Source organism: Cetorhinus maximus, chromosome 18 (genome assembly GCF_964194155.1).
Source record: "Cetorhinus maximus chromosome 18, sCetMax3.hap1.1, whole genome shotgun sequence".
Classification (NCBI taxonomy): Eukaryota; Metazoa; Chordata; class Chondrichthyes; order Lamniformes; family Cetorhinidae; genus Cetorhinus; species Cetorhinus maximus.
In genome coordinates, this window is record NC_135896.1 from 73,366,683 (window position 1) to 73,379,781 (window position 13,099).

Here is a 13,099-nt window from a genome sequence, read left to right on the forward strand (position 1 = left end):
TAGTAAATTGTTGGAACGGCGTGTTGACAAGTCCCCGGATCTTGATGGACTTCATCCTAGGGTCTTAAAAGAAGTAGAAAGTGAGATAGTTGATGCTAGTTTTAACTTGATAGTTTTAATTTTCCAAAATTCACTAGATTCTAGGGAAGGTTCCATTAGATTGGAAAAAAGCAAATGTAACTCCTTTACTCAAAAAGGGAGGGAGACAGGAAGCAGGAAACTATAGGCCAGTTAGCTTAACATCTGTTATAGGAAAGATGTTAGAAGCTATTATTAAAGCATTATCACAGGACACTTAGATAAATTCAAGGTAATCAGGCAAAGTCAATATGGCTTTGTGAAAGGGAAATCAAGAAGTAACAGGTGCTGTGGATAAAGGGGAACCGGTGGATGTGCTGTACTTAGATTTTCAGAAGGCATTTGATAAGGTGCCTCATCAAAGGTTATTGCGAAAAATAAAAGCTCTCAGTGTAGGGGTAACATATTGGCATGGATAGAAGATTGGCTAGCTAAAAGGAAATAGAAAGTAGGCATAAATGGGTCATTTTCTGGTTGGCAGGATGTAGCTAGTGATGTGCCACAGGGATCAGATCTGGAGCTTCAGCTCTTTACAATTTATACAACAGATGTGGATGAAGGGACTGAAGGACTGGTTGCTAAATTTGCTGATGACACAAAAGTATGTAGGAAAGTAAGTTGTAAAGAGGATATAAGGAGGCTACAAAAGGATATAGATAAGTTCGGTTAATGGTCAAAAATCTGGCAAATGGAGTATAGGAAAATGTGAGATTGTCTATTTTGGCAGGACGAATAAAAGAGGCATATTATCTAAATGGTGAGAGATTGCAGAGCTCTGAGATGCAGAGGGATCTGGGTGTCCTAGTGCATGAATCGCCAAAGATTAGTATACAGGTGCAGCAAGTCATTAGCAAAGCTAATGGAATGTTATCGTTTATTGCCAGGGAAATTAAATACAAGAGTAGGGAGGTATGCTTCGGCTATACAGGGCACTGGTGAGGCCACATCCAGAGTACTGTGTACAGTATTGGTTTCCTTATTTAAGGAAATGCATGTAAATGCATTAGAAGCAGTTCAGAGAAGGTTGACTAGATTAATACCTGGACTGGGTGGTTATTTTATGAGGGAAGGCTGGACTGTCTAGGCTTGTATCTGCTGGAGTTTAGAAGATACGAGGTGACTTGATTGAAACATAAGATCCTAAGGGGACTTGACAGGCTGGATGTGGGGTTTTTTCTTTTGGGGGAGAATCTAGAACTCAGGGTCACTGTTTTAAAATAAGGGGTTGCCCTTTTAGGACAGAGATGAGAAAACATTTTTTCTGAGGGTTGAGAGACTTTGGAATTTTTTTCCCCAAAAGGGGGTTGAAGCAGACTCCTTGAATATTTTTAAGGTGGGGTAGATAGATTCCTGATTAGCAAGAGGGGTGAAAGATTATCGGGGTTAGGCAGGAACATGAGGTTAAAATCAGATCAGCCATGATCTTATTGAATGGCGGAGCAGGCATAAGGGGCTGAGTGGCCTACTCCTGTTGCTAATTCATTTGTTTGTATGTATGTTCTGTTTACTACATTCCCAGTTTCTTGTCAAATGCAAACTTTGAAATTATACCCTGTATACCCAAGTCCAGACCATTATTATATATCAAAAAGAGCGGTGTGCCTAACACTGACCCCCGACGATCACCACAGTACACTCCCGTCCCCCCACCGCTGGTCTGGAAAAACTGTTCACCACTACTCCCTCCTTTCTGACCCTCCCAAGAGGGGAGAAAAAATAATCAACCAGTGATTCCTGTCCCTGATCACCAGTGAACACTTCTGCAATTCCAAAACCGAGCAATAGGATCTAGCTCAGTTGCGGTGTCTTCCATGATCATCAATACAGATCAGGTTCAAAATGGCTACTCGAAGAACAGGCAGCTCAAAGCTGTCAGTGGAGCCACAGCATGAGTTACCAGCCTCAGCATACGAGGGGTAAGGTGAGAAAATCAAAGGAGACATGCATGTTGCGTATGTATATGGACAACAGATTTGTGGGTTGCAGCTGGGACTTCAGCAAATGGTCACAGAATGAGTATTGTACCCTCTAGATCCATGACTGCAGAACATAATTTTATATATGAACAAAAATAATAGAACTTAAAATTAATCATTAAGCTTTTAATTGCATCCAAACAAGATATAATGAGGAAAATGCCAACTGCCTTTGTAACACAGTATTAGGTTCAACCCAGTTCAGAGTCTATTAACGACTTCCATCTACATACACTCATAGCAGAATTCCATTTCAGACGATGAGAATCTAAAAGAAAGATACTGGGACAAGGGGCAGAATTTTGCCCTTGGCATGTGGGATCGGCGGGGATGGTCAGGAGGCCGACCACCGCCCGTGATAGGCAGCGCTCCACGATTTTACACAGGCGGGCCAATTAAGGCTCGCCCAGCGTGATACACGAACGGCAGCGGTGAACGCTGCCTGTAAGGGTGGGAGGAGGAGGGTGAGCAGGCCTAGCACGAAAGAGTGCTGAATAATCTCCCTGAGGCACAGAGCTGCCTCAGGGAGATGAAGAATAAATTATTAAAGAGCAGAAAAAATTAATGAAACATGTCCCCTCATGAGCAGGGGCATGTTTTTAATTAAAAATTAAAGTTTTTATTTCATTTGTATTTGATTTTGGAAACCTCATCTCACCAGTAGATGAGGTTTCCAAAAAAATGCAAAGGCTGCTTGACCTTTTCGCCTGCCCGTCAACTGTTAGATTGAACGGGCAATGAAAAATTCAGCACAATTGCCTTAATAGGCCTTATGGTTGTCGGCGGGCACGCTGCCAGCTCTGGTGCGCGCCCGCTGACAGAGCTATCGCCCGACTGCACGTTGACATCAGCACGTTCGGCCGACGTCATTGCGCGTCATTTCACGCTCGGTCAGGTCGGGCGGGCGTGCACCCACCTGCCAAGCTAAAAATTCTGCCCAAGGAGTCAAGGGTACAGCAATAGGCAACTCAGCCTAAAAGACTTTCTTCCCTCTATTTGGCTCATATAAACCTAAAATAAAAGTGAGATACTGCAGGTGCTGACTCTTCTTTGGAACAGAGGAAGATGAGTCAGATTCACTTCAAAATGTTAACTCTCACCACAGATGCTGCCAGATCTGCTGAGTTTTTCCAGCACACACTTTTTATTTCAACATCAAGCCTCTTTTGTTGTAAATTTTCCTTCATCAATAAAGAACACAGTAAGGAACCAAGTTTATTCCTTAAGTGAGAAATGAAAACTGTTGCTACCCAAAGTCTAAGCATGTGGTCCCTCGGTACCTATATATAAAAGTTCTGATGATTATTTTAATTATAGGCGGACACAGATTATCTGGAAAGGTGGAAAGGGTAAGGTACATCTGTGCCTCACCGAATACTCCCTATTTGAGGTATCAATGGTGACAACCATTTATTGACCACTCCAGAGAGAAGAGATTCTAAGCGGTACATAAGGGCACCACAATTTTTGGCGATTTGCACAGTTAGATCAATTAGTTCACCCAAGGGTCTTTTACTATGGGTCTATTCTGTAGCCACAAGTTTTTTCATTTGATAAGGGAGGCAATATGATGTAAGAGTGAACAATAATATCTCTGCATGGCAATCTGAAAGTGGCCAATAAAGCATAGGAAAGCATTTCAATCCTGGTCATTTTGCAATAAGTATATGAACATCATACAAAACCTTCTCTTTGAAGGTTACTTCCACAAAATAAGCCGAAAAGTACGTTTACTCAAAAAAAAACTGCTTTGTTATACATCACTGTTGCTATAATTCCTGTTCTCACTTGCATCTTTGCTCATTTAAGGAGCCTTTCTTTTTTGAAAAAATGTGGCAGAATATAAAACAAGGAAAACTATGGTAGTACTATTTCAGTCCTCTTTCCTTCAACATAGTAGAACTTCTAACAATAAAGTATAATTCTGGACCTGGAACCTTCTTCACTCAGTGAAGCTCACCACTAGGTGAAGATTATGTGGGTAAAATTGTTCATTGTTAACTAGTTTATTTCTATTTTAGGTTTGTGCTATCAATTTATTTTGCCATCTGTTAAAATAACTACAGCTGAATTTTTCACCATTGTTCACTGACAGACCAATTTAAAAGCAGCAGGAAGCATAGGTGGAAATCTACCATTAGTATGGAAACAATATTATTTGTTTTCAGGAGCTAGGACTCTGACATTAGATGGCTGATACCTACTCATACAAGAGCTGGGCAGTCAACAATTTTGAGTTTGTAAAAACAGAAATTTCAACTTGCAAAAGTAGGTTTCAGTCACAAAATGGCTCCTGTATAGGAGTTTCACTTCTGTGAAGGTTCAAAAAATTTAGTCTCCACAGCTCCATAGTTTTATAAACTGGATTTTGAAACTCTCTAAAAATTATGTACTAAATGTTTCAAAAAAAAAATGAGTTACATTTCTACAAGGTTTTTCACTAATCTAAACGAGGGCAAAAAAAAAGGAATGAAAAAAAAAAAGCAGACAAGCTAACACTATGTTAAGGTGAGACTTGATTTGAACCATTAAGCTGCTTTATTCCAGAGTTGGGTGAGCATAAGAGCAATATTATCAGATTCGCTTAGTTCAATCTGTAAGATTTATCTTTACATAATGATAGTAAAACAACTAAGATGCTATTTTACCCCATTATAATAGATATTTGCAAGCAAAATAATTCCTCTGCATTCTGTCCTACAGCCAAGGCAGAAGCACCTCTCTTGTTTTTTTTCAAACGTTTCATAGCACTTCACTGCAAGACGGCCTTCTGCTTTGCAGCTCACTCTTCACAGAAACTCCTATGTCTGTATCTGGTCACAAGTGACACCCTTCCCTCCTTTCTCCCCCACCCCCAATATTCCAGACGTGAAGCACCAGTTCAACCCTGTAATGGCTTCTGCTGAGTTCATATAAATAGGATCATTGCAGTATCAATGAGGGTGTGAACAGTTGCTGGAATGTTGAATAACCTTTCATTGTCCTCAAGATGCTGGTTCAGACTCTCCTTGTTTTCCAGTGAATTTAACCATCTGAGTTACGTTTAGCTAAACTACAGTGTCACTTGTCAACCAATCAACACTCTCTTCACATACAGTATAAATTGTTGTTTTCCCTTTATATTGGTATTCTTGAAGTGTTCTGATAAGTGCAAGACGAAAAGCTTAGGCAGGTCTCTCTTTTGAGCAATACTTTTCTTTTTATTAATACTAACCAGGCAAGTCTGTCTGACAACGTACCAAAAAAAAGTTTCCCTCAATTTTATTTTCAGTAAATTTTTTCCATTGATGAGGGACTTATTGTTGAGACTTATAGATATATTTTCAGTCATAAAAAGTCTTTTTAAAAGTCTCTCAAATGGAACACCCATAAACACTAGAGATTTCTTTATCCCATATACAAATTTCCCAGACCATACATCTTATCATTTTTCACAGCTTTTAAAATTTCGCAAAGAACTAAAGAGGAAGAATACATTTGTTCTTCTTAATCCCTGTGAATTACTTCACAATTGAGATCACGCAACGCAGGCCTTGTACTTAACTGGCAAGGTAGATGATACAACTTGAATTGGTTCCCTTATAACTGAGCCAATCAAAACCTGGCAATGCAAGTGCAACTCCCAATGAAGATGCAATAAAACCACTGAGAAGCCTGCAACAAATAATCAGCAAATGGGAAGTAATGAAATTGCTCCAAATAATGAAAATCCTCTCATCCAACATCTGGCGCTCTTCATTAAGCTGCGAAATGTATGACTGTAAATAAGTATTGAAACATAGTGAAAGCAAAATAAAATATACCTTTTAATAAGTAAACTGCTAAACTTGCTTAAATAACAGCCCTTTTTGTTCTTGAAATGGCTCTATTGAAGGTCGGTGTCTAAGAAACCTTCGATGAGCTAATGCTGTCACACAACAATGAAACAGGTTGCAACTTCCAGTATCCAGTGCCTACAAATTTCAAAAAATTTTTTATGACTGAGAATATACCTATAAGTCTCAACCCCTCATCAATGGAAAAAATTTATGAAAATAAAATTGAGGGAAACTTTTTTTTTAAGAACAGCAAAAATAAGTTCCCACATTTTTATAAAACATCAAGTAACTCCAATTTTTGTCTGCACTAATTGCTGCTGAAGAAAGCAATTTTAAATACTATGCTCAGAGCCATTTACAAGTAGTTGTGGCAAATGAAAGTTTGCACATTCAAGTCTTACTTTTTAAAAAATATTTTGCAATATATCCTAGCTAATTATGGATTCCATATTTGGGCAGGTTTGAAAACAATAAAGATGATTAATTTATATTGGCAAATTCTGGAAGGACTGAATCCTAGTGTGGCTTAATCAACAGAAATCCTGGATATAAACAAGAACATTTATCTAATACCCTTAATGTAGTAAAACATCTGAAGATGCTTCACAGGAGCGTTATCAGACAAAATGTGACATTGAGCCACATAAGGGCAGATATGAAGTAGGTTTAAAACAGCCTCTTAAAGAAGGAAAGAGAGGCAGAGAGGCAAGAGGTTTAGGGAGAGAATTCCAGAAATTATGGTGAGCCACCTGAAGACATGGTCACCAATGTGGAGCGACTAAAAGTGGGATGGGAAAGAGTACAGAATTAGAGGAGTGCAGAGGTCTTGGAGATGGTTACAGGAAAGTTGAGGCCAAAGGGGAATTTGAAAACAAGACTAAGAATTTTAAATCTTGGTATTGCCAGTATTGGAGCCAATGCAAGTCAGCAAGCACAAGACAGGGACAAACCCATAATTTTTTGACTCAGAAATGCTACCAACTGAGCCATGGCTGGCGATACCTGATGTTTGACAAATAGCGTGACAAATCAGAGATAAAACTGTTCTTTTTTAAGAAGTTTTTAGTATGACTGAGTAACGTTGCAAATAAATTTGTTACAGAAGGAAAAAGGTAAACGTAGAAGTAATATTTTCTTAAATTTTGTGTTTTATGATAAAAACCTGCACCCTAAAAAAAGGGATACTGCACACGTTAATCAACCTAAATATTTCCCTTCTCTCCACTCCCCTCCATAGGGCATGCACAGATTTATTTATTTATAAATATAACTATGGTGTGCAAAAAACTCCACATTATTTAGGTAAGAAAATTCTTACTTAATGTTTAAGTGGAGATCTTCTCCTTAAGCCAAAAAAAAATTTCTATAAAGCCCTAAGACATGGATAACCTTACTGTGATTCATGCACATGCCAGCTGCTACCCCTTCAGCGGTTCTCAGATTTAGTTCGATATTGATTTTCCATCCATTTTTTCATCTCTCAACCTTCATCAGCCTCCATTAAAGATGATGAAGGTCAAGTTACCACCAGCTTGGAGGAATAGAACAATGCTGATTGAGTGACGATATTGTAGTTTACCCAATAAAACAGCTATGAATCTCAGTACCCACTCACCAGTAATTTTATCAGCTAATCAATGTACCATGCTACCAGATATAATCTTCACAGCAGATAATCTTGCTATCAGTCAAGGCATGTCCCTATATTCCTGTGTTCAATACAATTCTGTGTAATATTTCAAATACTTAAAACTATTACCAGTTAGGAGATATTAGAACAGATAACCAAAGAAGTTGGTTTTAAGCAGTGTCTTAAAAATAGTATTTTTTATCATCTGTACTGCCTTTTGAAATAAATGAAATTTTTAGATTGCTAGTCCTGATATTTAAGCCATTAAAATAGCAGATGTGGTTAATTGGTATGGGATGACAAATCCTGGGTCACATCACAGAACACAACTTTTAAGTGCAATGCAGAGAAATGGAAGTTAACTACAGAACTATCTGACATAAATAGATTAAGTACACAGTTCTTATATCCCACTTTCCTCTTCCCCATTCTTTCTCATTATAGTGACACATCTTGTGGTCAATAGGAATTACAGATACTTTATGGAATTGTTATCCCAATAATTAAGCTGCACTCACCAGAGATGCTGTCATTACAACACCCAGTGGACTCAGTATTCCCCTAAATTGAGGATTTATCTTTTGCAAACTGCCCTGAACAGTAGTTTGGTTCACGGGATGAGAAAAACAATCACACCTGACACCATACCAGTGGGACAAACACTCAACTAATGCACTACAGATGTACTGATAGCTGTGCTATAGCATCAAACATACACCAATGAAATATTGGAGGTCTATACTTGTATTAGCTCGAACAGATTGCAAATAAAATACTAAGGTGATATTCAGTCATTCAATATCTCTAACCAAGTGTAATTAAATCATTCCACGGATGATCCAAGTTATAAGACCCTCTCTTTAACAGCATGTTTTGCGCCTAATGCCAACATGGTGTGCCACATCACTCTTATACCTTTAGTAGGTGTGGAGAACTGCTATTGACTATTACAGTAAGCTACAATGCATGCCCTGGCACATCCTTTGAATGAGAAAAGCTCTCATTCATTTTAAATGAAAGTAAATCAAAGAGAAACATTTTTTAAAAATGCATTATGAAACTATCATGCCTCTGCTGGTTTAGCTCTTCAAAATTGAGCTACAAACTATACAAAGATAGGTGGGGAAGCAAATTGTGCAGAGGATGCAAAGTCTGTAAAGGGATATAGACAGGTTAAGTGAGTGGGCAAAAATTTGGCAGATAGAGTATGTGAGGAAATGTGAGGTTATCTACTTTGGTAGGGGGAATAGAAGAGCAAACCATTACTGTATTTAAATGGAGAGACACTGCAGAATGATGCAGTACAGAGGTATCTGGATGTCCTCATACATGAGTCACAAAAGTTGGCATGCAGGTGCAGCAAGTAATTAGTAAGGCAATTGGCATGCTGGCCTTTATTGCAAGTGGGGTGGCGTATAAAAGTTCCATCCTGGTACTGTGAATGGCATTGGTGAGACCTAGAGTGCTGCGTACCACTTTGGTCCCCTTATTTAAGGAGGAATATACTTGCATTGGAGGCAATTCAGAGAATTTGATTCTGGCATGAAGTGGTTGTCTTATGAGGGAAGATTGAGTGAAGTTGAGCTTATACTCATTGGAGTTTAGAAGAATGAGAAGTGATTTTATTAAAAGATACAAGATTCTCAGGGAACACTAATGCAAAAGCAAGATACTGCAGACACTGGGAAATCTGAAATAAAAGCAAAAAATGTTGAAAATACTCAGGTTAGGCAGCATCTATGGAGAGAAACAGAGTTCACGTTTCAGGTCGAGATGAACCTTCATCAGAAGATTCTCAGGGGGCTTGACGGGGTAGATGCTGAAAGGAAATTGCCCCTAGTGTTGGAATCTAAAACTAAGGGGCACAGCTTCAGAATAAGGGGTCTCTTATTTAAGATGGAGTTGAGTAGAAATTTCTTATCTCAAGAGGGCCATTAATCTTTGGAATCCTATACCCCAAAGAGCTGCAGAGGCTGGGTCATTGAATATATTCAAAAGTAATTGATTATAATCATTTTACAAAATGAAAGGCACGAAAGGGGTGCCAGTTAGTTCATTTTCTTTTTCGAGTACTTTAAATTATCCTCTGCCTCAATACCTGCTCATAATAAAGCATCCAAATGATTATCCGGTTTCTGTCATGTTGCTGATTTGCAAAATAGTGGGAAAAACCTTTAAATACTCACCCTCTCTTATTGTGAGAACCTCTGTTCAATCACCACTAGCCTCCTGCATTACGGTGAAAAAAAACATTTTCCTTTGTAACTATAACCTTATACCCCTGATATAATTCCAGTGAATCTTGGCAGTAGCTTTCCATGGCTCCAATATCCTTCCTCTAATGAAGTGTCTAGAACTGAACACAGCACTCCAACCGCACAAGGCATTGATCAGGTCAGAAAGTTAGCACTGTTTCTTCTCTTGGTAGTCCAACCCATGCATAAAATCCAGAATTCTCCTTTGTCATTTTTGTGGTCTTTTCAACCTGTCAAGTATTGTCAATTTTAAAGTTCTAAATATTTACACCCTAGATGCCTTTTGATAAATCTTTAATCAAAAAGAAATATTGATCTGTTTTCTCCTCATTAAGACAAATGTGAGTTTTAGAAACATTTAAAATTCAAGCTGAACTCAGCCTCCAACACTATGACATTGGATTCGACCAATGAGAGTCTGATGCTGGTATTCAACATGTTAAACACAATGGCAGAGACAGACAGACAGACAAATGGGATGGGCCAAATTAGTATCAGTCCTTTCAGACTGCATCCAAAAAATACTTTGAAATAAAACAAATTTCTATATTTTAATTGTATATGATTCCCAGACTACATTTTCTCATCAATAGACTCTCATCATTAACCTGTGGTAGCTTACTAACTTCTCTCATTGAATAGTGCAATTCAGCAGTTACATAAACATGTACTTCTAAAAAAGTACTTCTAATGCCACACTTTTCACTAGCAGGTACCTGTTCTCTTCCTGTTTCTGGAGATTGCAGATGTCCCATCTTTTCACTTGGCAAGTCTGCTTCCAGCTTTAATCTTTCCTCTTGAGGAGGATCTTCTGCTAGGACATCTGGCTCCTCATCATCTGTTCGTCCAGATGGACTGGTCAATTTCTGGCCCTGACCTCCATCAGTCCTGTAATCTTGAAGATCACGGTCTTTATCCACAATGACCCACTCCTTGGAGTCAACCTCCTGCCTGCAGGAGCTTAAATTAACGGCTACAAATCCATTGCTAATGACAGCATCACCATGCTCAGGAGATTCCACAGAGACGGGCTTTGAACAGTCTGGAATGTACTCCTCATCAAAGTGCCATACTCTGTCGGTACGAGCAGCAGCAGAGGCTTTCGGAGGCTGGGTAGCAGCAACATCCTTCAACAAAGCCAAGACTTCCTGAGCCTTAGTGGAGCTGGACACAAAAATGTATATAGTTAACAGACCTAAAAATAAAAGTACGAGATAGTTCTAACAATTTACAGTACTATTAGGAATAAATAAATCCATACTGTGCAGGCTAGGATTTTTTTGTTATTTGTCAGAGTTTTTCTGTTAAACCTGGACAGCATGTCTGCTCCAAGGATATTATATCTTTACAAAAGAGGCATAAAGTATTAAAATGAATTTTGACTATTAGTCAATCTTCCCATTTACTCACAACACTTTTTCTGACAAGCGTAGAGTGGAATACAATTGTAACTAATTGATGTGCTTTCCTAGTGTGTTTAGGCATCCTATCAGATCTTGTTTAAAACCAAAAGCTTAAATGGGAACAAGAGTCAGATAAAGGACACATTCTACATTTCAAAAATCTGAAATCAACTTGCACATTTCCAATTTGATGTAAACGCCTGATGTATTAAAACACATTATATCAATCCAAACAAGTCATTTTAAAGGATTTACATACTTGTAAGATTCTTGGTTGAGAGGATGGTGGTTAGTGGCTTGATGGTTTGGTATTTAAGAAATGTGGCAATTTATTCAGTATTTCCTTCACAACCTTGTGTGGGGGAATCACGAATTCTATCCAAATGACCCCATACTGATTAATATGGTAGAAGTATTTCAGCTTCCTTTCAATACAGTTGGTATGTATTTATATTTTGGCATTCATTTGCAACAGATAACAGAAGAAAACTAGACAAACCGTATCAAACTAGACAAACCACATTCCATATTCCTGACAAAAAAAAGTCATTGATAAACAGCTGAGATGGAGAACTGTGAAATGATTAGAAATAAATCTAATTATTTATTTTTGGGCAAGTGAAGAGAGGAGGACAGATAGGATCCAAATAAGACAGCTTACCACCATCTTTTTGAGGACAACTAGGAATGGGCAATAAATGCTGGCCTTGGTGATGCTCAGACACCATGAACAAATAACAAAAAGAGGGACAGAGAAAGAGAATACCTGAAGAAGAAACATTCAATCTGCTGCTCTATATTTCAGCTCACTGAGTTAAAACTTCTGTCCATCTTTCATCCTTTTTATGCAGGTAGTATTTTGAAGCTAGCTAGAGTCCATTTACCAGTTCATATTTGATTTTAGGAATGAAGCATGAAGAAAAGAATAGGTGCACCAATGATACTCTACACTATATCTTTCAAATATTTTAGAAATATCATACTATGCTGCACTTATTTATTCCCATACACTATTTAAGCCAGCTAGATTCGCCAGATGATATCAGGAAATCTGGTTATCAGAGAATAGATACAACTTTATTTATACTTTCACAGGATGTGGGTGTCGCTGGCAATGCCAGTGTTTATTGCCCATCCCTAAATGCCCTCAAGAAGCTGGTGGTGAGCCATCTTTTTGAACCACTGCAGTCCATGTTTTGTAGGAACACCCACAGTACTGTTAGGGAGGGAGTTCCAGGATTTTTACCCAGTGACAGTGAAGGAATGGCGATAGAGTTCTAAGTCAGGATGGTGTGTGGCTTGGAGGGTAACTTGCAGGGGGTGGTATTCCCATGCATCTGCTGTCCTTGACCTTCTAGGCAGTAGAGGTCATGGGTTTGGAAGTGATGTCCAAGGAGCCTTGGTTAATTGCCGCAGTACAACTTGTAGATGGTACACACTGCTGCCATTGTGTGTTGGTGTGGAGGCAGTGAATGTTTAATATGGTGGACGGGGTGCCAATCAAGCCGCCTGCTTTGTTCTGGATGGTGTCGAGCTTCTCCAGTGTTGTTGGAGCTGCAAGTGGAGAGTATTCCATCACACTCCTGACTTGTGCCTTGTAGAGATAGTGGTGGCCTTGGGGAGTCAAGAGGTGAGTTACTCTCTGCAGAATTCCCAGTCTCTGTCTGCTCTTGTAGAGACAGTATTTATATGGCTGGTCCAGTTTAGTTTCTGGTCAACTTCCACTGGAACTGACAAGGCTGATGAAATTTAAAACAGGATTTTAAAATAAAGCACTTTGTCAAAAGTGAATAGGGAACAAATATCTCCTCTGGTTGGGAGTTGAGGGGGGTGGCAGGGAAGGGATGTCAGTGATGACCCGTCATCAATTTAAATAGTGACTAGGAGAGCGAGGAGGGGAATTAGAAGAAATTTCATTATTGAGAGAGCTGTTAAAACA

At 38.8% G+C, this 13,099-nt stretch overlaps 1 protein-coding gene across 2 annotated transcripts in view; it reads right to left on the minus strand.

Moving 5' to 3' along the window:
• The window catches only part of LOC144693247 (tau-tubulin kinase 2-like), a 313,940-nt gene that overhangs the window by 30,810 nt on the left and 270,031 nt on the right, over positions 1-13,099 (minus strand). For both annotated transcript variants that reach the window (XM_078562916.1, XM_078562915.1), the window contains exon 13: positions 10,474-10,921. In XM_078562916.1, the coding sequence (XP_078419042.1) occupies positions 10,474-10,921 (448 nt within the window). The remainder of the gene's footprint in view (positions 1-10,473; positions 10,922-13,099) is intronic.